Source organism: Tachypleus tridentatus, chromosome 6 (genome assembly GCF_004210375.1).
Source record: "Tachypleus tridentatus isolate NWPU-2018 chromosome 6, ASM421037v1, whole genome shotgun sequence".
NCBI classification, from domain to species: domain Eukaryota; kingdom Metazoa; phylum Arthropoda; class Merostomata; order Xiphosura; family Limulidae; genus Tachypleus; species Tachypleus tridentatus.
Window position 1 is genome coordinate 21,434,190 of NC_134830.1, and position 26,720 is coordinate 21,460,909.

Sequence of the window (26,720 nt, forward strand, 5' to 3'; positions counted from 1 at the left end):
ACGAATTTAGCACTTATTTGAGTTTTTTTTTTTCTGTGAATCCTTAACCCTACTTTCTCATATCAATGGCACTACTACATTAACTACTTTCTTATTTAATGAAATAATGTACCTATGAATAGAGAATAACAACACCTAAAAACTATTATAATTGTTCTGGTTTTCTAAATATGCAAAAACAGCCATTTAAAATCCAGTTAAACTTGTCAATATATTTCCTATGAGAATAAAGTTTGAACTGGAAGTAAAGTACACAATTCTTTGTAGAGAAGGCAATGTATTATAGTGTGTCACTTGATACATTGAAACTTTGACTTTCTATTCATTACAAATAAAAAAACCACTGGCAATTTGTGAAACAGAGGATGTAACAACTGGGAAAAAAGGGTTGAGTTTCTATTTTATGGCTCTGCAATCACAAAAGATTGAAGGTTATAAAAATCATACATTCTTTGAGTAATAACAGCATTATAATGAGAATTTTACGTTAAATTTCATACTTGTTGGAGGGGTGTTAAATAAATTAGAGAATGGGGGATACCTAGAGAGCAAATGTTACAATTCTCATAATAGAGTGAAATTAGAGATTTTTTCCTTACAGAATTAAGAACTTAAAAGTTATGTGATACAAATATTTCAGTTATTAACTTTGTTTTCTTATGTTTATTTGTATACAAGTAGTTTAATTAAATTCTTAATGTAACCCTAAAAAGGTATGACATGCTCAATTTGACCAACCCACATTGAGAGGGTTAAACATAAATTACATGTCACCACTTTATTCACTCTACATTGACATGAATAGTTTGTAATCTGTTCTATCCATTAGTAGTAAACTTCTATACCTATTTTCAAACTGTACTTCTTTAGTGTTTGTCATATCACAAACTGTGAGGTCATAAAAGAGCTAGCATGAAAGCCTGTAATAATAAATCCTTACACAAAGGCAGAAGATAACTGGAGAAGGGTGAAACAGAACTTTTTTAATTGTATTCTCAAAACATGATGCTTTCTTTCAAGTAAAAATATATGCCTCAGGATGGGCAGAAATGCTTACTGGTCCAAAAATGGTTAATGTATATTAATAAATTATTTTATATTTTCTTTTACAAAACAGTGTCTAAAAACAAAATTTTGGAAACTTTCTAACTTAAAAATATTAACATTTATTAGAAAAAAGAAAACTGTAATGGACTTACTAACATATATTTATTTTGATATCAATGTTTGTTTTAGTTAAACATATGTTTAGATGTGTAACTTGTACTGTTAAATGTATATTGCAAAATTCTCTCCCGTTCTCTAAATTTATAGATTTTTCAAGTTTAAAAATCAACAATATATGTCTTATGAAAGCACTAGCATATCTTTAATGTTGTTTCCAACTGAACTTTTGAGAACATCACCTAAAAAGTCTATAAATCGATATGCCAAGAAACAGTTTATATTATTGCTTTACTACAGTTAGTATACTGTAAACTTTCAAAGCTATAATGGTCATTAACACTTATTAATTGGGAAACTATAGATATTAGACTAGGAATGTTTAAGATTTTGAACACTACAAACTATTAAACTTCAATGAACTCACTTCAAATGTTAGTATTTCTACTACGACATTAGATATTTTCATTGGAAAAAACTTAGGTGTGAAAAAGCTACTTAGCTTCCTATCAAGTGGAGTGTACCTATGTATCAACACAGAGTTAATTCACTTATCTTGAACCATCAATAAAATATTCAGTTCCAAACCAGAAAGAAGACTCAGTATTGTTTGTAAGTTTGTAAAACTTTTTTATATAAAACATTATCTGTAATAACCATTATTATAAATTTTATTGTTGTTCATATATTACAATATATTTGTGTTAAGATATAAAACTGTGTGTATCAATCTTGTTGGCAAATATTTAATTTACTTCCAAATTAAAAATTAAAATTTGAAATTGTATAACATAATAAATTGAAGACTCATCTGGGATAAGATATAATACATAACAAAATGCAAAACTAGAGTTAAAACTAACCATAATATTTTTCACGTCATCTCTGGTACCTTTTATGTTGACAGGTTTGTACTTACAAGACGCTCATGTTTTGGGATAACTTAGATGTTTAAGGGCTCAAAAATCAACCAAAACCTCATTTCTTAAAACAAAACCTTAAAAAAAATATTATCCATTATTAAACACAATTAAAACCTTTAAACAATTCTTGACCAATAATCATTCTTTATAACCTAAAACTGAATAAAAAGTATATGTATAGCAATGCCTTGCCTGTCATGTATCTGTCTCTGCCTTGTTTTTATAGCTCCAATCTGGCTATGTTTTGTATGCACAAATTCATTGACCATTTGATCAACATCTTCTACTCGTAGACTAGTTGCTGATAAGTCAGTCAAGAAATGCTGGAAAGAAAATTACAGTATACTAAAACGCAATTTTAGTGATTCATTTTTGTAATATTTTTGGATCATATTAAGAAAAGTAACTGCCAATAAACAACATTATGTTGAGCTACTTTTTATTTTAAGACTTTTAAGAATACAAATTATTCATGTTAAATAAAACAAACAACACAGACCTCAAACTGTTTCTTCATCACATCAACACTGTCATTGGCATCATCTGTTGTCAGCATTCTTTCCTGCAGTTAATAAAAATAATTTAACTTTTATATCAACATACATGGCACATATAATATTCAGTAAATTTAGTATTTCAGACCTTTTAAATTTTTATATATTATTAATTACATACTTTAAAACTAATCAAAAACTGAAATTTAGAAAGCATACAAACAGCTACAGTCATATTTTAAAATTAAAAAATATTTTTTTCTAAATAATGTAATTTAAGAATAAATTATCTTACTGCTCCCACCTGATATTTGGTAATAAATAAAGAATACATAATTTGTTAATCTTCAGGTACATATACATTTACTGATTATCTGGTTATTATTCTGTTACAGTAGGTAATATGTTAAACTACTTTGCATTTTAACTTTTAACAACAAAATTGTACATATTAAATGAAATGAGGAATACAGAACTCACAAAATTCAAACACCAAAACAATATACAAATATTACACAATTAAAATAATGTTTCATATTTAAAAAAAAACTAAAATAAACAGAGCTTTATATCCATAAACTCAGTTTAATAGTTCAGTTTTATTGAACGAAAGTTTAACCCTTTCTCAATGGACTTAGTATAATATACACAAGTTAAGTATTTATATATAACTTTTGATGCAGTAAGTTTATCTTCAGAAAATTTAGTACACTTTAAGTAAGGATTCCAAATCCTTTTTTACACAAAATGTCAGATTTTTAATGAAGTATTTTTATAAAAGATTTGTTTGTGAAATTATTGAGAGTTTGTTTCGTTACAATTTCATACCAAACTTTCATACCATGAATTCATAAAATAGTAGTTCAATAAAATTTTGAATTTGTCAAAAAATGTGATGACATAGTCTTTGACCCATGACCTGTCACTATAAGGTTAACAAAAAAAAATTGCAAACTATTGAACTTTAATAACAGTTTTATATCAAACCTGACAATTTTTATAATGCAAACTTCCCTCCACTTCAAAGAACTTATGAAAAACACTCAGATTAACAAGTTTTAAAATGTGTACAATTATGAATTAAAACTACATGTAAGGTTTACACAAATATAATTTCAACCATTAACAATACATTGGCACATTTATTATCATCAACTTAAAAAAATTACCTTATCTTTCATCCAATTTTCAAAATCATCACAATCTCTGTAAAATCCAAAGAGTTTGAGGGCATCTTCCAAAAAGCTACGCCTAGCCTATTGAAAAAGTCATTAAAAGAATTATGCTATCTTAATCAAATAAAAGCAAATACCAGACAATATTATTATTTTTAGGAATCAAGAGACAGAAAAATATACTTGATTTAATATTAAATGACATTGAAATACACTTTTTATTGCTATTCAATAAGATTTTGTTACAATTCATACATTATTGTACACATACAGTATTATTCCAATTAGTTCTAAGTGAGCCTACAACATCACGGACAGGTATCAAAACACATTAAACAATACATAATAGTGTCAAAATGTTTATTAATCCAGTATTATTAAACATAAAATGCTATTTATGATATACTTTCAAGCCTTATATCTTTTTTTCTGAGAACAATACCTTGGCAAGGTGAACCAAGTCATCAAAAGTCTTATTTATTGCTTTTTGACGTTCCTCCACTTTCATTCCATCTTTACGACTTGAAGATCGTGATAAGGGTTTTTCTAAAAGATATACAGAAATAACAAAGCTTACTCTTTGTAATTTGATAATTATGGTATGAAATACAACCCATATCATATATTACTTTTAATGGCATTTAGAAAAACTAAGAACTGAAAGAAAACAAACATTAAAAGAATCATAACATTCACTTTATGGCCAACTTGAGTACTAACAGTTCAAAGCTTTTTAACACAGTTACTCATTTTTAGAGAAAAATAATTTCATATACAAGTAAAGTATGAAAAATATGTATTTGCTATTCTTTTACAGAAATAAAATTTTATGCTAATGTTTACCTTCTTCAAAAAAAAAACATTAAATATAAACTAAAGCCATTATTAAGTAATATAAATTTGGTTAGTCATCACAAGCAGTATACCCTTTTTGTTTTATTAATAAGTCTTTTTATTTAGGAAGGGTTAAAACACTTTCAAATTATATGCAATCAAACAGAACAACGAAAACTGTTAACATAATTTAAAATCATGAAACAAAGAGTTTGTCTAATTGAATCTGATAGTGAACAACATTTGTCTAATATTCTTTCTTACTTAACATTAAACTTTCTAAAGTAACCACATAAAGCAACTCGGAAGACTGTAAACTGATTAACCTCTCCACTCCAATTAAAAACAGAACTTTTTTTAATACAATAAGGTTGTCAAGATACATGTATACAATAGTAAATCACGTCTACATACAAATCTAAATACTCACTATTATTTGGAGACTGTTTCTTCTTTTTAACAACTTGTCGTTTCATAACTCGTTTTTTTACTCTCTCTTTCTGAGGAACTTTGACTGGCTGTTTGACAACTTTTTTAATAATTTTGGGTTCAATTTCTTTTACATAATTAGCTGGAACAAATCCATCTTGTCCATTTCCTCTACGGGCATGCCACCAGTCAGAATTTGTTTTCTGTAACAGTAGCATCACCTAAAGAAGAAATTGAAAAAAGTTGAATTTTAGATACAAGTGTTTATTTTTACACATATACGTTTTATGTCATTACTTTCAAGTTTTAAATAAGAATATATATATGTAAGTGCTTGCAATTTGTCATGAGTATATAACAAATTAACCTCTCCTTTCTGCATTTCCATTCCTTGGCCACGAAATGCATAAAGTGCTCGAACTTGGGGAATTCTCCGTTCTTCTACCGTATCCCTTAATACTTCTTGTTCAACAATTTCATCTACCCATTCTTCTGTTGGAACCATTATTACCTCTTCTACCCACTTCTCTTTCTCTGGTTCTTCTGGACCATTGTCTAAAACCTGGTAGTAGACAAAAAATAATATTTTAGCTGAATATGTCAGTAATTAAAAATATTCTTCAAGGCCTAAAAAATTGGTCACAAATGATAAAGATAACGTTTATTGTGTGACAAACAATGTAACTATATGAACTAGTGATAATAGGCATAACATTGTTGATGAAGATATAGAAGCTTCTGTGTTAATTTTATACAATGAGTGGTTGTACAGGATTGATTACATTAGATTAAAACAATTTTAAATATATATAAATCTATAAGCCTTGTGACAATCACAAGTAATACAAAGCCATGTTAGAATAAAATGTATCATCACTGTACTCTGATATTGTTTGGCATTATTTAGGTAATGTAATGCTACCAAAAACTAACTCCTTTCAGAATAGCCCTTTCTAATGCAAAACACACATGCTCAGATCATAAATATATGTTCAAGCCAGGGACCTAGGATTTCCAAGACAAAAAATATCCCTTTGTACATAATGACACTGGAAGAAAAAAAAAAAGAATACGAATCAACTTAGGACATCAGTAACACCCAGAAAGATACCTGCAACAAGTCACACCTCAGCCATTGTAAACAAAAGTATTGTATTTTGTAAAAGGTGAAAATCCACATACATAAATATTAGTGGCAAAACTGGTAACCATAGCCTAGACAACAATGCATAATATAATCAAAAACAATCTACATGTGGAAATGAAGCCAACAAAATATGGGTTCACTAAAAGTAAAGCTTTCACTGATACCTTCTGCTCCACTGCACACATATCTCAAGCAGTAAGTAAATGAGTATTCATGGTATTCCTAATGAAGGCATACCAGCCAAGTTGCTCAACACAGCACTATAGATTTCTGCACAATCAAACTGATGAAATGCATGCTGGGAAACTGTTGTCGTTGTACACTAAATAGAATATGAAAAGTAGTGAAAGGATTCATTAATTCTTTTGCAATAGAAACTAGCTAGAGGGATATTTTCAACATACACGGTCATCAGATAAGGGCAGGACCACAGTAGCAACAAAACCTGTAATAAAGTAGCAACAAACCAAAACTGTTTAATACATCATTCTAAACCCCACAACTGTGAATGTAGTGACTGCCGTATGTTGCATCTAATGGCCAAGAATAAATTTTTGAATACTTGTATAAACTACTCACAGAGAAATTAGTTAGTGTTACATAATAATTAAGCTACAGCTATATTTCATTACATATGTTACTAACTGACATATCACATATGACATTATATGTTGTTATGACAAAAAATTTACAAACATTTATTTTTGAATGCAATAAAGTTGTATAATGTCAACAATTCCATAAAAATAAACATATGATAAAAAAGGTTACTGCTTCTTATATAGACGAGGATAAGGGTGAAGATTTGGTATATCTGGATTTTCAGAGAGCATTTTATAAGATGCCATTTAAAAGGTTTGTAAGAAAATTTTCTCTAGATGTTGGGGATAAGTTAACTTATTGAACAGAAGAGTGCTTGAATGGAAGAAATCAGAAGGTTGTTATAAATGAAGTTTAGTCAAACTGAATGTGACAAGTAAGGTAGCTCAGGGCCCAGTCTTAGAAACTTTGCTTTGTTGTTGTTTTTTTTCATTTATATCAATGATATAGATAAAGTAAGAGTCAATAAATTACTTAAATTTGCAGATTATACTAAGGTATTGAGTGTTGATGGCTGTGAGAATGCTGCTGTTGTTTAAAAAGATTTGAATCATCAAGCAATTTGAACAAATATATGGCAAATGAGTTTTAATCATAACAAATGCAAGATATTGCATGCAGGTTATCATAATTTGAATTGTTAGTATAATTTGGATGGGAATAACCTTACTACTGTTATGAAAGAAATGGATCTTGCTGTAATGGTTGATAAGTCTCCTTGCTATCCAAACAATGTGCTATTGATAGTGGTAAGACAAATAGGGCATTACATCGCATCTACAGAAACGCTGAATAGAAGTCTAAAGAGGTTATAATTTCTTTATATAGATCACTGATTATGCCATATTTGGAGTACTATTCATTACTGGACTCCTTACCCTATGCAAGACATTGAATAGTTGGAAACAGTTCTGAGAAGGGCTACTAGAATGGTGCCTGGGATAAAGTGACTGTCATGTGAGGAAAGGTTATGATCTCTGAAATTGTTTTCTCTTGAAGAAAGAAGAGTTAGAGGAGATCTGATTGAAGTGTTTAGGATTGTTAAGGGAACTGATAGTGTAGGTACATATTGTTTTATAATTAATTATGAGAATGGTAGGAATATGAGACAAATATAAATTTGGACAGGGTATGTATGAGTAATCTTCAGCTAAAACAGTTTTATTTTTCTAACAAGGTGGCAAGGCTTTCAGAATGAATTGCTTTTGGATGTTGTGGAAGCAGTTAAGTTTAAGTGAGTTTAAGGGAAAAACAAAACAAAACTTGATAACCATATAGTTAATAATTTTAGTTTGGTTTACAGGATGAAAGAACTTAGATGAACCAATAGGTTATTTGTTTTCCTTAAAAATTACATTATGTTGAAAAATTACTTTCCATGTGCTGAAATATGTAATCCATTTCTTAAGTTATCTAAAACCTTCAAAAACTCACACTGAGAGTAGCAATTCCTGATTTGATCATTTTGTCTGACTGATCATTCAGTCGCTGAATGTCAGCTTCATAAGCCTTGATCTCACTCTCTAACCGGCTATGTCTCTGTAAAAGAGCCTAAAAAATACGCCATTTTACTCATTATTTCAAGGTTACTCAAAAAGTAATTTAACTTACATGCAAGTTATACAATTTTAAATATTTTTTAATCCAAATATTATGTGTTTGTTTCTAAATTTTAAAATTTTACCCAAAAAATTTAAACCTTCTTTTTAGAGCATAAAAACTCAAACAGTATATAATCAAGTAATTTTTCCATTAATATTTATAAATCAGTTTCTTACTGATTATCAATTCTGATCTTGTCCAATAAGCCTACATATTTTCTATAAAAGAAAAATAAGTTAGAAAGATTTCAATTCCTTATAAACCAAGTGAAATTAAAATGTCAAAACTGAAATACTAATTATTTTACAGCTTTATGTATATTTACTTGAAGCATAAGTTTTCAATTAAAGTCAGTTTAACACTTCATATTTTATTGATAAACCTTTTCAGTTATATTGTAACTCAACCCTAACTGGTACTCTCTCACTTTAAACAAACACTTAATTGTTAGCTTTTCCTTATGAATTATGTTGAAGCATAATGGTTTTATATTTACTAAACTTCTTTGGAGCAGAGTATGGTCCAGTAATTAGCATAATGGACTGTAGATTTTAGGTTTCTTGGTTTGCAATCTGTTATCACCAGATTAAGATCACCTTCTATACTTTGGGACTGTCAATGTGCTATGATAGTGTTGGTTAAATTCCACTATTCTCCCTGAAGTGTGGCCAAAGAATTGATAGTAGGACATGTTAACTAGTTACCTTCTCTTATCTGTTACTTAAAAGTTAAAAGAGTTTGGTTTAACTTGTTTCGAAGTTCACACAAAGCTACATGAGGGCTATCTGTGCTAGCCATCTCGAATTTAGCAGTGTAAGACTAGAGGGAAAGCAGTTAGTCATCACTACCCACTGCCAACTCTTGGGCTACTCTTTTACCAATGAATAGTGGGATTGACTGTAACATTATAATGCTTCCATGGCTGAAAGGCCAAGCATGTTTGGGTGACTGGAATTCGAACCCGCAACCCTCGGCTTGCGAGTCGAGTACCTTAACTATTTAGTCATGCAGGGTCAGCTAAGAGAGATGGCGCCAACTGTCATAATGTAACTTTGTGGAAAATTCAACAAACAAACTAAACAACGTTTCACCAAAAAATAATTCAATGATGATAATGAACTTTAACAGATTTTTAACAATTTAATTATTGCCAACGTATAGGCTAAGAATATTGGTTTATAAACTTTTATTTTAAGGCTGATATGTAGCTAATATTATAAATAAAAAACATTTCCATGGTTTGATTAAACTTAATTTTGAAAAGCAACTGCAATTACAAAGTTGCATAATCCTCTTAAACTCAAATAATAAGTAGTTTATTTACTTATACATTAAAAAAATAAGTATGTGGATATCTTCAGTTTGTACCATTCAATTTATTTGACTACATCAAAAGATCTAAAATGTAACAATATTTACATGTTGAATAGCAATCACCATTATACTACATATAATAAAGCCATTGAGTCAGGCATAAAATGTTCATCTTATAGTTTTATTTTAACTTTAATCTGAATATATGTTTCTTTTAAAAATTAAAAAGCACATGTTTTGTGGGTATTTACACTTATCTCTTTAACAATAGATTGTTATATAATGAGGAATTACAATAACTGCAAATTCCTTTATTATTATCAACTTAAAATGAACTTTGTCAGTTACACCAATAACTTTAGATGAAATAATTAAAACACAACTGATGAGAGAAAGCAAGCCAAACTTACTCTAGCACTTGGTTCATCTTCACCAAAATCTTCACTTGAAACAAGAGACATTTTTTCTCGCATCCAAGATTCTGCTTCATTTACATCAGCATAATACTATTAAAATATCAAATATCAGCAGTCTTCACAGTTGAGTGAATAAAAATTTGTTCACTAAGTAATCTTTTGAAATGTAGAAGTTTTTTGAGTCATTTTGTTCATCAGTTTTTTTCAGCAGTTTTTAAACTTTACATATCATGAATCTGTGCACTGTATTTTTAAAGCATCAAAATGAAAAGTTTAAAAATATTCTTCAAACCCTAGAAATGGTGAAACATTACTAATAAATCAATGTCAGTGATGGCTTGTTCAAGGAAAATAAATTACATGAAGGATGAAACATTACTAATAAATCAATGTCAGTGATGGCTTGTTCAAGGAAAATAAGTTACGTGAAGGATGAAACATTACTAATAAATCAATGTCAGTGATGGCTTGTTCAAGGAAAATAAATTACATGAAGGATGAAACATTACTAATAAATCAATGTCAGTGATGGCTTGTTCAAGGAAAATAAGTTACGTGAAGGATGAAACATTACTAATAAATCAATGTCAGTGATGGCTTGTTCAAGGAAAATAAATTACATGAAGGATGAAACATTACTAATAAATCAATGTTAGTGATGGCTTGTTCAAGGAAAATAAGTTACGTGAAGGATGAAACATTACTAATAAATCAATGTCAGTGATGGCTTGTTCAAGGAAATTAAGTTACATGAAGGATGAAACATTACCAATAAATCAATGTTAATGAAGGCTTGTTCAAGGAAAATAAGTTACGTGAAGAATGAAACATTACCAATAAATCAGTGTCAATGATGGCTTGCTCAAGGAAAATAAGTTACGTGAAGGATGAAACATTACTAATAAATCAATGTCAGTGATGGTTTGTTCGAGGAAAATAAGTTACGTGAAGGATGAAACATTACTAATAAATCAATGTTAGTGATGGTTTGTTCCAGGAAAATAAGTTACGTGAAGGATGAAACATCACTAATAAATCAGTGTCAATGATGGCTTGCTCAAGGAAAATAAGTTACGTGAAGGATGAAACATCACTAATAAATCAATGTTAGTGATGGTTTGTTCGAGGAAAATAAGTTACGTGAAGGATGAAACATCACTAATAAATCAGTGTCAATGATGGCTTGCTCAAGGAAAATAAGTTACGTGAAGGATGAAACATCACTAATAAATCAACGTTAGTGATGGTTTGTTCGAGGAAAATAAGTTACGTGAAGGATGAAACATTACTAATAAATCAATGTCAGTGATGGCTTGTTCAAGGAAAATAAATTACATGAAGGATGAAACATTACTAATAAATCAATGTCAGTGATGGCTTGTTCAAGGAAAATAAGTTACGTGAAGGATGAAACATTACTAATAAATCAATGTCAGTGATGGCTTGTTCAAGGAAAATAAATTACATGAAGGATGAAACATTACTAATAAATCAATGTTAGTGATGGCTTGTTCAAGGAAAATAAGTTACGTGAAGGATGAAACATTACTAATAAATCAATGTCAGTGATGGCTTGTTCAAGGAAATTAAGTTACGTGAAGGATGAAACATTACCAATAAATCAATGTTAATGAAGGCTTGTTCAAGGAAAATAAGTTACGTGAAGGATGAAACATTACCAATAAATCAGTGTCAATGATGGCTTGCTCAAGGAAAATAAGTTACGTGAAGGATGAAACATTACTAATAAATCAATGTCAGTGATGGTTTGTTCGAGGAAAATAAGTTACGTGAAGGATGAAACATTACTAATAAATCAATGTCAGTGATGGTTTGTTCGAGGAAAATAAGTTACGTGAAGGATGAAACATCACTAATAAATCAGTGTCAATGATGGCTTGCTCAGGGAAAATAAGTTACGTGAAGGATGAAACATCACTAATAAATCAATGTTAGTGATGGTTTGTTCGAGGAAAATAAGTTACGTGAAAGATGAAACATTACTAATAAATCAATGTTAGTGATGGTTTGTTCGAGGAAAATAAGTTACGTGAAGGATGAAACATTACCAATAAATCAATGTCAGTGATGGCTTGTTCAAGGAAAATAAGTTATGTGAAGGATGAAACATTACCAATAAATCAATGTCAATGATGGTTTGTTCGAGGAAAATAAGTTACGTGAAGGATGAAACATTACCAATAAATCAATGTCAGTGATGGCTTGTTCAAGGAAAATAAGTCACGTGAAGGATGAAACATTACCAATAAATCAATGTTAGTGATGGCTTGTTCAAGGAAAATAAGTTACGTGAAGGATGAAACATTACTAATAAATCAATGTTAGTGATGGTTTGTTCGAGGAAAATAAGTTACGTGAAGGATGAAACATTACCAATAAATCAATGTCAGTGATGGTTTGTTCGAGGAAAATAAGTTACATGAAAGATGAAACATTACCAATAAATCAATGTTAGTGATGGCTTGTTCAAGGAAAATAAGTTACGTGAAGGATGAAACATTACCAATAAATCAATGTTAGTGATGGCTTGTTCAAGGAAAATAAGTTACGTGAAGGATGAAACATTACTAATAAATCAATGTTAGTGATGGTTTGTTCAAGGAAAATAAGTTATGTGAAGGATGAAACATTACTAATAAATCAATGTCAGTAATGGTTTGTTCGAGGAAAATAAGTTATGTGAAGGATGAAACATTACCAATAAATCAATGTCAGTGATGGCTTGTTCAAGGAAAATAAGTCACGTGAAGGATGAAACATTACCAATAAATCAATGTTAGTGATGGCTTGTTCAAGGAAAATAAGTTACGAGAAGGATGAAACATTACTAATAAATCAATGTTAGTGATGGTTTGTTCGAGGAAAATAAGTTACGTGAAGGATGAAACATTACTAATAAATCAATGTTAGTGATGGTTTGTTCAAGGAAAATAAGTTACGTGAAGGATGAAACATTACCAATAAATCAATGTCAGTGATGGTTTGTTCGAGGAAAATAAGTTACGTGAAGGATGAAACATCACTAATAAATCAATGTTAGTGATGGTTTGTTCGAGGAAAATAAGTTACGTGAAAAATGAAACATTACCAATAAATCAATGTTAGTGATGGTTTGTTCAAGGAAAATAAGTTACGTGAAGGATGAAACATTACTAATAAATCAATGTTAGTGATGGTTTGTTCAAGGAAAATAAGTTACGTGAAGGATGAAACATTACTAATAAATCAATGTTAGTGATGGTTTGTTCGAGGAAAATAAGTTACGTGAAAAATGAAACATTACCAATAAATCAATGTCAGTGATGGCTTGTTCAAGGAAAATAAGTTACGTGAAAAATGAAACATTACTAATAAATCAATGTTAGTGATGGTTTGTTCAAGGAAAATAAATTACATGAAGGATGAAACATTACTAATAAATCAATGTTAGTGATGGCTTGTTCAAGGAAAATAAGTTACGTGAAAAATGAAACATTACTAATAAATCAATGTTAGTGATGGCTTGTTCAAAGAAAATAAGTTACATGAAGGATTAGAAAAAAATACCACAACTTTATTCCACGAAATCTTCAGACTAAACAACAGACATTCATTAAAGTAGCTCAAAGATGAATTTTGAGTAAAACAAAAGTGTACAGTGTACACAGATGTATTACACATTAGAATTAGAAAAGCAATACAAGAACTTAATACCTGATAGGCTGAAGATGCATCCTCTAGCTGTTTACGCCTTAAAGCTGTCAGTTCATGCAGGTGATCCCATTTATTCTTCAAAGTTTGAATCCTCTGTCGAACATCCCTGCTTTGTGGATGATTGGTTTGGACTAATCTTTCTCCAGCTTTGATCACCTTCTGGGTTCTTGCCCAATGAGATTTAATTTCTGCTTCCAAACCCTGTAGTATTTAAATGAAAAAAAAATTAACACTAACCAACTGTACAACAAAAAATGAAGGTACAGATTTTTTACTCAATTTTGAAGCATTAGCCACGTATTACTGTTTTTTTATGATTTTACTGTATTCACTTAAAAGTGGAAAGATATGATGAAAGTAAAAATTGAAAAAAATTTTTTTTTTCAATTTTAAACCTTGATTCCATAATATGAGCATTAGACAGATTTCAAGATAGAGTGACAGTAAGGAGAATTTTGCGTTTTATTATCCTTTAATAACTTACAATCTATAAACAGAAGAGTTGAAAATACTATCCAGAAGGTTTAAATATAATTCGCCTTGAAAACGTCCTTTGTCCTGTGGGCATTGTGGATTGCAGCGTTGTCCTGTCGAAAGATCCAGTCATTTCCACACAGGCAAGGGCCTTCAGTCAATAAGTATGCTCTCTGCAACATACCAATGTAGCCAGTTGCTGTTTGATGCCCCTGTATAACCTGAAGTTCCATTGTTCCATGGAAAGAGAAAGCACCCTGGATCATGATAGAATCTCCTCCACTGTGTCGTGTAGAAAATGTCTCCGATGGGATATCCTTATCGTGCCAGTAACGTAGGAAACCATCTGGACCATCCAGGTTAATTTTTTTCTCATCAGAGAACAAAACCTTTTTCCACTTTTCTACATCCCAAGTTTGGTGCTTCTCAGCAAAGTTTAACCGAGCTGTTTTGTGGTGTGGAAGGAGGCGTGGCCTTTGAAGACATTTACGGTTTTTAAATCCTTTCTCTTGTAGATGCCGTCTTATTATTCTTGAACTGCATTCTGCGTCCGTAAGGGCCTTAATCTGGTTCGATGATCAGCTGGTGTCTTGCTGGAAAATCCGTTGAATCCTCCTGCTCAACACCAGTGAACTTTTCTTGGGCTGACCACTTAAAATTCTTGTTCTGTGTCCCTCAGGATCTTTTAAGAAATTTGCAACAGCAGTTTTACTACACCCAATCTCACCAATGATGGCACGTTGAGAGAGACCTTGCTTTTGCAGCTCGACAATTCTGCCACGTTCAAACTCTGTCAACTTTTTAGCCTTTGCCATGTTTTTACCCAATATAACACAGAAGATGTCAGTGGGAGATCTTGACAACGCTAATGCTTGAACACAAATGACTAAATTTCGTTACGTGTTTACCAATTAACGCTTCATTTCAGTATAGTCTTAAACTTTTGACCAGCTAGTATTTAGGCTAATTTTATAGTGTTCACATTTTCCCTATTAAATGCTAAAAAAAAGTTTTTATTTTTATTTTCCCTTTTCTTATTTTCATCTTTCAAAGCTCTACTCAAATACGTGGTTGAGTCTAACAACGCAAAATGCATATTTTTTCTTTATGTTCATTGGCCTTAAGATTTAGGCCAGCAGTGTATATATATACACATGAGCTGTATCCCTTTTTCACTATTTAAACTGCATAAATTACACTGATTAAAATTATTTGTCATTTCTTTATTAAAAATTTTCATATGACATATCATTTATTTTTGACACATATTCACAAACAGTCTATGCATGACAGCAACTTTATAAACAGCTCACACAAGACTGAAGTGGTTCATGAAGACATCTGGAAAACTCACACCCAAAGATAAATGGGATCCATCATAACAACTTAGCACACAGTAGTAGATTCAATCATAACTTCCATTACATACCTGCTGTAAAAAAAAAAAAAAAAACTTGCCTTGTGTTTCTGCTGTAAAGATGTTACACCCAATAAGTCTTTCCCAGGAATCACAGTTTTGCAGATTCTTTGTCTCTCTACAACCCAGGCTTCTTCTTCCTCGTGGTCTTGAACAAACTGATAATAAGCACGAGATTCCTCCAACTTGGCTCTTCGATTATGAACCAGCTGCACAAGACTGAAAAAAACATGAAGATATTTCAGATAAAGAATCTACAATACTTACAAGTAGTCCAACTAAGACAGTCTACGCTCTAGCTTCAATACCCTGATCAAGAAATTCTATTCATAAAGGAAATTGTTATCATTGCTGGTGATCTTTATAAACATTTTATGTACAATAAATTAAAACATCATATTCATCTACCACACAAAGAAAATAACTTGACTTGTTAAAGGCCAAAACAAATTCTTAAACTTGGATATCCACCATCAAATCATGCAGGGATAAAGTAAAAATAACCTTGATCAAATTAGTTTTATCCAAAGTGAAATATCCTACTGAAAACTAAATAGCAGAAGTTTAAGATAAAAAATACTTAAATTTAAAAAATAAAGTAAAATGATTGTATATTGTTGTATCTTACAACAAAATGCATTCACTAATAATGTTTTATATATCTTTATAGATATAGGATGTACTATCTGTATTTATTCATAGTCCAATAACATGGAAAACATGACCTTAAAACACCTACTTATCATATTCTCCATTCAATTTATCCAGCCTTTTCTGCAACACAGGAGCTTCCTTGTATCCTTCTTTAATAAACAACTGTGCTTGTTTGTTCAGTTTTCGAATTGTGTCTCCTTGTGATGTGATCTGAGCTTCCATCAAGCTAAGTTTCTGTAATAGATCCTCAACTGACAACAGATGGCGACCCAGATCATCAGAGTAGATACTTCCCTGAAATGAAAACAAGTGTCAAACTAGAAGCTACTTAACCACCAAATGAACAGAACAGATTTCACCAAAGCAAAGACTACCACAAACACATACAATTTACAGAAAATAGTCTCACCTAGTGCAAAAACTAAATCAATAATAAAGCAGATGTCAACAGTAACCAGTTATAGAGAAAAAATTCAATTACATATTATATAACTATTTAAAGAGCTAAAAATGATAAAACTCTTAATTTAAAGTAGCAAAGGAATAAAATCAAATACTAACCATGATATGAGTTTCCACTTTTTTATTAGTTATATTAACTGAAGTTACATGTGTATATCAGTAATCAGCAGAAACAGCATTTCAAACTTTTTATTTTCTAGTCATACATAAAAACTTGAATTACAACTGTGAACTAACAGTACAAGGTTTTTGTTTGTTTTTTTATTTGCTTGCAATAATTACCCTGGAAATATTCATAGTTTCAAACAACTATACAAAATTTCTCAAGTTGAGTGAAATATTTTCTTTCCGATGCCTTTCCTTTTTCAAATAAAGTGTTAACAATATTAATTATGTAAGATTATACTCAAAATGTTAAGCAAGCAAATAAAATGAACCCCAGCATAAAATAATTATCCAAAAATTTAGTTTACGATAAAGAAATTTTCCTTATCATTTTTATGTTAGTTTTCACAAATAATAAATGCAGAAATCTTACTATGGCTTTGTGAAACTTCAACACTTATAAAACTCTACAAACTAATATTTTGTTTCTTCAAAATATGAAAAGAATTTCAACTGTACTAGTATGTTGTTGTTTTCCTTTCAAGGTTTAATGTTTAATAGATTATACATACAGTTTTAAATATGGGAACATCACTTGCAGATGCCTAAGTATATTGATGTTCAAAAGTTTCTTAATAACATCATTAGTTAAGCCTATACAACAATTATTGATAACTGAGTTTTTAAACTACAGTCAGAACTAAATGGTACTTATGCTCCTTTATGCCAGTGGTTCCCAACCAGGGGTGCGAGATAGCATTCTAGAGGGTGCGAGATAACATTTGTTTTGGCCACCTTCACCTTTATTCTTAAATAAATAATTACTGTGAGGGGTGTGAGAACATATTAAAATGTTTTAGTGGTGTGGGGCATAAAAAGGTTGGGAACCACTGCTTTATTCTAACATATTAATATAAATTATCACCAGTTTAGGCTAACTAAGCAATACGTATGATTACGCTAAGTACAACTAAATCATTTTACAACATTCTGAACGAATTAAAAGTTTGCTTAATTTAAATATCTAAAGTACAGTTTTAACCAATCAAATATTATCTTGATTTTTTTAAACTAAACCATAAACTACACCTTGAACTTAACAAAAGAAATGATTACCTCCATCTCCTTGATTTCATCAGTAATTGTATCAATTTCTCTCAAGATACTCATTAAGTTACTGAATCCAGTGAGAGATATCCTGTGTTTCTTTAGAAGTTCTAACAGATAATGCCAACGCTGAAGAATCTCTGTCTCTCTAAAGTCAGAAAAAAATCCAATACTCAATAAATCACTATTATAAACAATAAAACAGTCTGGTTCTTTTGCAAAGAGATGTTTCCCCATCAAAGTGGAATAAACGATGCAAAAATGACCAGAGTAAAACATATAAGGAAAATAAAATATTAAAAATAGAAATTTATCTTTGTCACCCATACAATTTTTTTCATAACATATTTAAACCACTGATTTTAAATTTAAATACCTAGAATTAATAATGAGGAGAAAGAGAAAATTAACATTATAAAATTTGTAAACAAGCTATGACCTATGAACTGCAAAACAATTTTCTAAATAAAAAGGGGATAAAAAGAGAGCTGTAATATTTATACTACAACCTTGCATGCTTTCTAACCTCCAAGATTTATAGACATATATATACTTAGCAGGCAATTTTACAAATACAAACCGTTACAGTTTTTGGACAACGTTTACAGTTACAACTTTTTGACTATTACAAGTGGATAAGTACAAAAATAACAAATTCACATGAATAAGTTAACAAACTGGATTATACATTTGCTCAACACATACCTAGCAAAGAAAATTATATGGCATAAAATACAAAGCACAAGTGGTGTTTTCATTTTGCAACAAATTAATTATGCTTAACAATACAAGAAAGTGGAGTCTGGTATTTTAATAGTAAGGACAACATCTACACACTGTGACAACGTTAAGTTTTTGAAGTATTTTCTATGTTGCATATACAAAAGTGATGTATGGAGTTGACTGTCTGAACCATTACATAATCTATTTAATTAGCTGATATTTTAGTGTATCAGAATAAACATTAGAAATGACATGGTATTATAAATATTACAGTTGTATAATTTCTGCCTCTATTAAAAAACATCCAGAAAAAAATCAATTTTAACTACCCTGTTCATAACAAAGACAAACTTATTACAGCAGTTTTATTATAACCATGTGATTTACCTGATTATTTCATATTAAGACATGTTTGACAACAACAAACCCTTTATTACATTAAACATATTTCAGTATAGTGTACTGTTAAGATACAAGGTTGGATTATTTTTCAATGAAGATTATACACATCTTTTGCAGCTCACTTCCTAAAAACTAGACAGAAGTATCAATGTAACTAACCAGTTTAATAATTTCTAAAATACAACTAATCCAAAATTCAAAGAAATACAGAGATGAAAACATTGGTAAATTATTTAATAAAGTGTATATTTCTTTACCTTTTTTTTATCTTGTCTTTGCCATGGAAATTTTCTGCCACTAGCTCATCAGCCATGACAGTCAAATTTGCAAATCTTTCTTCCTAAGATGAACAAAAAAATAATACTTGAGTTTACATTCGAAATGAGCCAATATGTAAGTATATAGCCATGATTTACTATAATTACAAGAACAATCACCCTAACTCTAATAAAGCAAAGCCCAATAACACAATGCTCAGTAGCTACAGAAAAGCAAATTAATCATGCTGATGTCTAAAGATTCATCAAAAGTAAGAAAAAGCTGCCTTTGAGTTTTTGATGTTCCAAGTCATCATTTAAAAATTCTCTGTGGAAAATTCTTTGATACTCCTTCTATGGTAATGTTCAACAATATAAATCATCACTCAGCAACAACAGAACTATCATCTGATTGTCCTTAGGCCAACTATAATGTCCATGTGGAATGCTCAGTATTCATGTTGATTTCTTAAAAAGGTCTATTTTCTTATTCTTTATATTTCTTATAGCTTTGGTGATATAACATCAAAATAGCATAATTCAGAAGTTTTATGACATGAAGTAATAGCCAAAAGCAAAGTAAAATTTACCAAACAGTGTTTCAGCTAATTTCTGTATTAAATTAGATTACAAGTAGGCCTACTATTATTAAACATACAGAGTCAGTGTTCAAAAAGGTTTAAGTGTTGAATAAATGTTAACTAATAAATATCCTTTAGTATTTTACCACATACATTATCCATCTGGTCTTAAAACAAAAAAAAATAAATGTTTATTACTACCATATATCTTTTATCTTTTGTTCAGTAAAACAGTGGAAAATCTGTGTACAAGTGCCACATTATATTTTCTACTTCCTGATCTGCAATATAGTAGAAAAGCTCAAGAGTGGTATTCAAGTCTCTTTCAGAATGCACACGTACTATTTATCATGTTAATGTTTCATTTTTCTGCACAGTTTTTATTTAAAATGTGCTGATTAAATAATTACTTCAAGACTGATTGAATAAGTGAAGTGTAAGTGCATTTTAAATTATATAACTTTCATCAATCATTCAACAATGGTCTACCCTCATTTTTTGTTGTCTTTCATACTAGTACATATATATGACTTGTTTACTAACTATAGTTGTCATTAACTTTACAGAATGGCAACTTCTAAACTTTAAAATACAAAAGCAAGAATGCTTCTCTTGTTCAGAATTCTAGGAGGTACTTTTCAAGAAAGATGTTTGTGCTCATTTGAAATTATATTTAAATTATATAAATTGAGCGTACAAAACATTTTACAACTGATAAGTGAATGGTAACTTACTGATATTTAATCTGTCATTTACAGAATATAAATCAACAATATAAATATTTACTTTTATTCTTCTATCCTTTTTTAACTGGATGCCAGTCAATTTTCTTTTAATGATAAAGTTATGAAACTTGTGTTCTTTTAGTGTTTCATGTTCATTTTGAACCCTATAATTTTAAGAACATCTGACAATTTTATAAGGTTTTATCTTTGTAAAATATGGTGGGTTTATTCAAGACTACAGGCATGAATATGCAAATATATATAGCTGAGCACACTAATGATTCATTAAAGGAAAAATAAATACAATGCACATTTTCAAATTTAGTGAATCAGACAGAAAAACAATGCCTAACTGATGCAGTGGGCACACATACACACACACCTTCAAACCAGAATTTAAAAAAAGATTTCTTAAGTCCTTTGAAAAGAAATCTGTATATATTTTTGTGGTCCCCTAGTGTATTAGCAGTAAATTTATGGGATTAAAATAACAAATCTAGGTTGACAGAGCAAAAACAGCACACTGAGTGGTTTTGTACTAGAACCTACAAATACAATGTATATATTTGGGTGTATTGACGGCATATCTGAATCCATCTGTAAGTGTTTTTCAAATTAAAGAAAAATTTCCATGATTTATGTTTCAATAAACTCTGATCAATGCATTGACAGCAAAAATAAAAAATTATGTAGCCTAAGATTAAATAGTGTACTCAAAGTGAGATATTACTCTCTTCACTAAAATCTACTGTGTTACAATCTACTCATAGTTGTTTAATACACACAGCCTTCCTGAACAATGTCTTAAAAGATTAGTTACGATATTCTGTGTAATACATACTCTTGCCATAATGTCTGCACTAATTGCTTCATGTTTCTTAACTGTTGCTTCAACTTGTGCCAGGTTGCTTCCATATCGAGGGTCAGATAAAACCTGGATCATTTCTTTCAAGTAACCTTCACGCAGCACACTCTAATAGAAACAAGTACACATTACAACAAACAAAATATAGCTAAAACAATTAACAAGAGCTGAATTGTTTTCTTTAAATACATTCACAAACAAATTTATTCATATGAAATTCTTTTGAACAATGGCAATTGTACTAATAACAAATTGATGTAAATTTCTTTAGTTATCTAGAACTTAATCTCAGTCTAATTAGTGGTTTTTATAATCATTTTATACTTTCAGCCAATGACTGGTTTTTAAATGCAATGTTAATGTTTGCATTATTCTATGTTCCTGTATTGTACAATATTGAAAATTAAATTAGCTATGGAATAATATATCTGTACTTTTTTTTGGTAGAATTTGTGCTAAGGTACAACTTACTTTGTCTACATGTGTTTTTGCTGTTTAAAGTTCAAGTGGTTATCTTGTTTTAGGTCAAATTTTAACTTCACATTTTCCTCATCAAGGAAGGGTGATTCTAGTAAATATGGAATGGCTATATCTTTGGAGGTGGGTATAGTTTAGCATCTTGCTGCCTCAAAAATCACAATCAGCAATTTGCAACCCAATGTATATTATATGAATGACAATCAAATTTCACTATTTAATCAGACAAGAGAAAATACTTTCTCTATAGTCTGTCAGTTCAAAACTAGAGATGGCTTGTGTATCTGGTTCTTTGGTAGCTTTCTATAAATATCCAAATATAACAACCTTATCCTTGCTCAAAACAAAAGGCTACAGTATTATTAAATGTAATGGAAAATCACCACCTCAGTAGAGTAAAAGTTAGCCAACTTGTAGAAAACTGGGGTATGAGCCAACACTTAAAGAAGGCAGCTACAGAACAAAAGGTAATTTTGTGCCACGTTCAAGCTTTCTAATCATTAGAAGTCATAGTGAAAAGGTACCTTTTAAGTTAAACTTTTTAAAGAATATTTATGTAAAAAGGATGATTGGACACTGGATTCAATTTTTCAAATTATACTTTAACTTATGAAAATGTTCCAAAGTAAAATTAATACATTTTCTTTTGTAGACAATTACTTAACTTGTACTTACTACACAACATTGAATAGAGCAAACTACACCAGTTTCAATAACAGGTAGCATCTAAAAACATCTAAAAGTAATACATATAACTAGAACATTCCCTTTTACCTACATTATTCAGCCAGTAGAGGCTTACTGTATTACAGATGTAAATTAGCCTTTTGAATTTTCTCATTCCTCCTACACAATAGCATAATTGGTGAATGTTCCTTACCTTTTTCTCAAATCTATAAGCTAAGTTTTCCAATCTCTTCTGCCGCAGAAGCTCTTCTCTCAGTGCTACCTCCCGTTGGTGTTCAGCTTTTTCTAACTTCTCCCAAGCTTTTTCAATATCATGTACAAGTTTGCCTTCTGGAGGAACATAGAGTGGCTGACCTAAAGCTTTCATTTTGGTTTGAATGGCAAACAATAAAGCCTCAATTTCACTCCTTTCTCTATACCTAATACGAAAAAGAAAGGTATATCAATACTAAAAAGTGTAACAGTTATTTGATGGTTCAGTATTTCCATTTTCACAGAGAATTACGACTGACCTTCTGGAATGATGAAAAAATGTTTAATTAAAGCTAACTGACAGAAAATTAGTTAATTTTATTTCTTTACTTTTGGTAATTCTATGCACTATTATTATACACACAGTACTGTGCATAAGTATTAGGGCACAAGAATATGTTGTCATTCTTTCCATTTCATGGTGCTAATTCTTCAATACTATTATAGAATGTAAATTTCAACACTATGGTAATGTTTTGCTGATTCATGTTGATAACTGAACAAGCCAGAGTCAGAATACTTATTATTCTTTAGAATTCCCATATACTTGAACATAGGACATGTCATAAGGGTTCTGCTTGAATGAGCATACTGATCAAATTTAGAACCTGGAATAACTGTCACAGTACCCTACGCAGTGTCTTAATTATATAGGAAGAAGCTAGCATGTGGTATTCTTATATGCTAGAAGAAATAAATTTAACAGCACTCCACAAATATATATCTTGATAAGAAAGTGTTAAACACTACACATTAAGTTTTGTTGTCATGCTACAACCAAAAAAGCATAGAGAACTGTCAGCAGAGCAGAGCAGAGAATTCACATAAAAGCTTTACATGACATTGACAGGACTCTTTTGCAAATTCCTGCAGACTTGAAATGCTCTCCAAACACTGTCTAGTACACCCTAGATCATGAAACTGAGACAGGTAAATTTTAAAATAGGAAAGGAAGGGTCCAAACACCTAAAATTAATGTTAGTGAAGTAAAGTATCATTGTTTATGGAGTCTTCAAAATGGAAAGAAGATGGCCACTGATCTCAACCATGAGATAAACAATCATGGAAAATGACAGAAAAGTTTCCAGATCTATAATACTAAGAAGACTCAATAAAAATGAAATATTTGGTCATGTAACATTTAAAAAACTTTACTTCAATTTCTAGCTATTGTCTAGAGACGGAAATTTGCTAATTAGTCCAAAAACAAGTTTTCATGAATAGAAAATGGTCTTACTGATGGATGAGTCCAAGTTTGAAATATCTGGTTCAAAATGTAGGTTGTACATCAGGCAGAAGAAAGGTGAAAGATATTAACCTTAATGCATAGCACCTACCATGAAGTATGAGGGAGACAGTGTAAAGGTTTGGAGTATTTTACTGCAATAGCCCCCACAGAATCCCAATCTCAAACCAAATGAGCAGATTAAAAAAACTTGATAAATCAGAAGTTACTTCCAAAAAAAAAAACCTTTATAGATGTGCATTAGACATTTTAAGTAAAATCCCAAAGGACACTTTATTAAATATGCTGCAACAATGTCTGAAAGACTGTCTGCAGTTATTAAATCAAAAAGAGGACACACAAAATATTAACATTTTGCTGAACTCAAGCACTTCCACTGAAAAATCTGATGTTTCCCCTGTGAGTTATCATCCATTGCTCTCTGAAAGTAGCCTGAAATATAATCTTTGACTTTGTACTAACACTTTTTTGCAGAGCACTGCATATAATGCTTTAACTGAATTCTTCATTGCATAAATCCTATAATAGAATATCCACTCCAATTCATATCATACTGTCATATAATTTTTGAGAACATAATTCATTATTGTGTCTTTTTTCTTTCATTTTTGACAATCATTTACATTATTTAATGATTTTTTGTTTGCTTATCTTAAATAAAAATATACTTTAATTTAAAATGTAGTTTCTTACTTTGGTGGTTTTTCAACAGTACGATATTCTTTAAACCTCAATAATTCCCTCTGAATGCCTTCAAGGGAGTTAGGAAATTTTCGATCATCCAATTCAATAATCTTTTGTTGGATCCAGTCTAGCAGACTTGATGTAAATTCCTCATAAATGTTTTTTTGCTTATCAGCATCCATCATTTGTCCAACAATCTGAAATGAAAATAATTACAAATAATTACATACAGTATTAATATTAACAAATTTTATTCAACAGAACAACTATGTTATCATTTAAACTATTTTTTTCTAATTACTAAAGTAAAGTAAAAGCTGTGATAAATGCCAACTTATTGTCTCAAAAGTAATAATGAAAAGCAAGCATAACATTATACATAATGTATGGGTACAGTAACACCCAATGTAACATATAAATGTTTATAAACTACATATTTTATAGGTTTTTTAATGATAACGTGAATGAAACTACATAACATTGCTTTAAAATTTCGTAAATAAAATTAAGTGAGAAATAATAAAATATCTTTCAGTGATCTTTTATCATAACGAATTTTGAGATTTATTAATTTGCTGAAAAGCATAGTTTGAGAAAACATACACTAACATTTCTACAGAATGACACAAAAATTCACTTTCAATTTTTCAACATAAATAAAATATCTAGATGAATAATAATATTCGTAATTAATTCATTTTTTATACACCCATGTAATTCACAGAATTGATGGAAAACAAGACAATTTTAGATCTCTTAGTGTTTTTATGTTAAAAATACAAGCAAAACACTATGTTGCATATAAATACTCATAAATTGCTCAAAATTCATTTAATTAATTTCTTTCATGTAATTAATTTCACACAGTAGTAAGTTTCATTTAAGGGAATGAATTTTAAGTTCACAAGGTTCATATTTGGTTCATTTCATTAGAAGCTATGTTTGTTCAAGCATTTTAAAAGTCACCACATAAAAGTTTCTTTCATAGTTTTCTTTTGCACATTACAATTAAAGAATTAATGAAACAATTTTAGGTCATTGACTAATCTAAGTTTGAAACACACACAAAAATTTTATAACTCATCAAATTGACCACAACAGAGCAGCCTTACATTAGCAATTCTTCTTCCTCCTTTCATTTCTGTTTTCATCCTGGCAAAGGTGTGATAGTAAGATGCCACATATGTAATGACAGACTTTTCATCTGGCCTGTTAATATCTACATCTGCAGAAATAAAGTTTATAATTTCATTAACTGTTTGTTTGTTTGTTTTGAATTTCACATAAAGCTACACGAGGGCTATCTGTGCTAGCCGTACCTAATTTAGCAGTGTGAGACTAGAGGAAAGCAGCTAGTCATCACCACCCACCGCCAACTCTTGGGCTACTCTTTTACCAACGAATAGTGGGATTGACCATCATATTATAACGCCCCCACGGCTTAAAGGGCGAGCATGTTTGGTGTGACTGGGATTCGAACCCGAATGCCTTAACACACTTGGCCATGCCTGACCCTTCATTAACTAAAACAATTTTTGTGTCATAATAAAAACTACAAAACAAATGCAATGGAGCTTATATATTCTTAATTTTGCAATTTGATCAAAAAAATTTCAAATATTTTTCATTCTACTCAGTTGTTTTATTGGTATTATTCTAATAATTCCTTTTTATTTGTATGAATTACATCTTCTTTATGCTTTCTACGTAAAAATTAAATTATAATACTGCTGTGAGGCAGCAATTTCTATTTTAATTATGATTTTTGTTTTGGCTTACTTATTTTTTTT

General features: G+C 30.2%; 1 protein-coding gene across 1 annotated transcript in view; it reads right to left on the reverse strand.

The window, feature by feature from the left end:
* The window catches only part of kst (spectrin beta chain, non-erythrocytic 5 kst), a 215,225-nt gene that overhangs the window by 103,629 nt on the left and 84,876 nt on the right, over positions 1-26,720 (reverse strand). The window contains exons 7-23 of the mRNA XM_076503684.1: positions 26,043-26,155; positions 24,940-25,127; positions 22,942-23,167; positions 21,561-21,692; positions 19,414-19,496; positions 18,041-18,179; positions 16,443-16,651; positions 15,745-15,922; positions 13,813-14,013; positions 10,093-10,188; positions 8,201-8,317; positions 5,387-5,581; positions 5,021-5,240; positions 4,199-4,302; positions 3,751-3,837; positions 2,587-2,649; positions 2,280-2,410 (exon numbers count right to left, since the gene is read on the reverse strand). Of these exons, the coding sequence (XP_076359799.1) occupies positions 2,280-2,410; positions 2,587-2,649; positions 3,751-3,837; positions 4,199-4,302; positions 5,021-5,240; positions 5,387-5,581; positions 8,201-8,317; positions 10,093-10,188; positions 13,813-14,013; positions 15,745-15,922; positions 16,443-16,651; positions 18,041-18,179; positions 19,414-19,496; positions 21,561-21,692; positions 22,942-23,167; positions 24,940-25,127; positions 26,043-26,155 (2,482 nt within the window). The remainder of the gene's footprint in view (positions 1-2,279; positions 2,411-2,586; positions 2,650-3,750; positions 3,838-4,198; positions 4,303-5,020; positions 5,241-5,386; positions 5,582-8,200; positions 8,318-10,092; positions 10,189-13,812; positions 14,014-15,744; positions 15,923-16,442; positions 16,652-18,040; positions 18,180-19,413; positions 19,497-21,560; positions 21,693-22,941; positions 23,168-24,939; positions 25,128-26,042; positions 26,156-26,720) is intronic.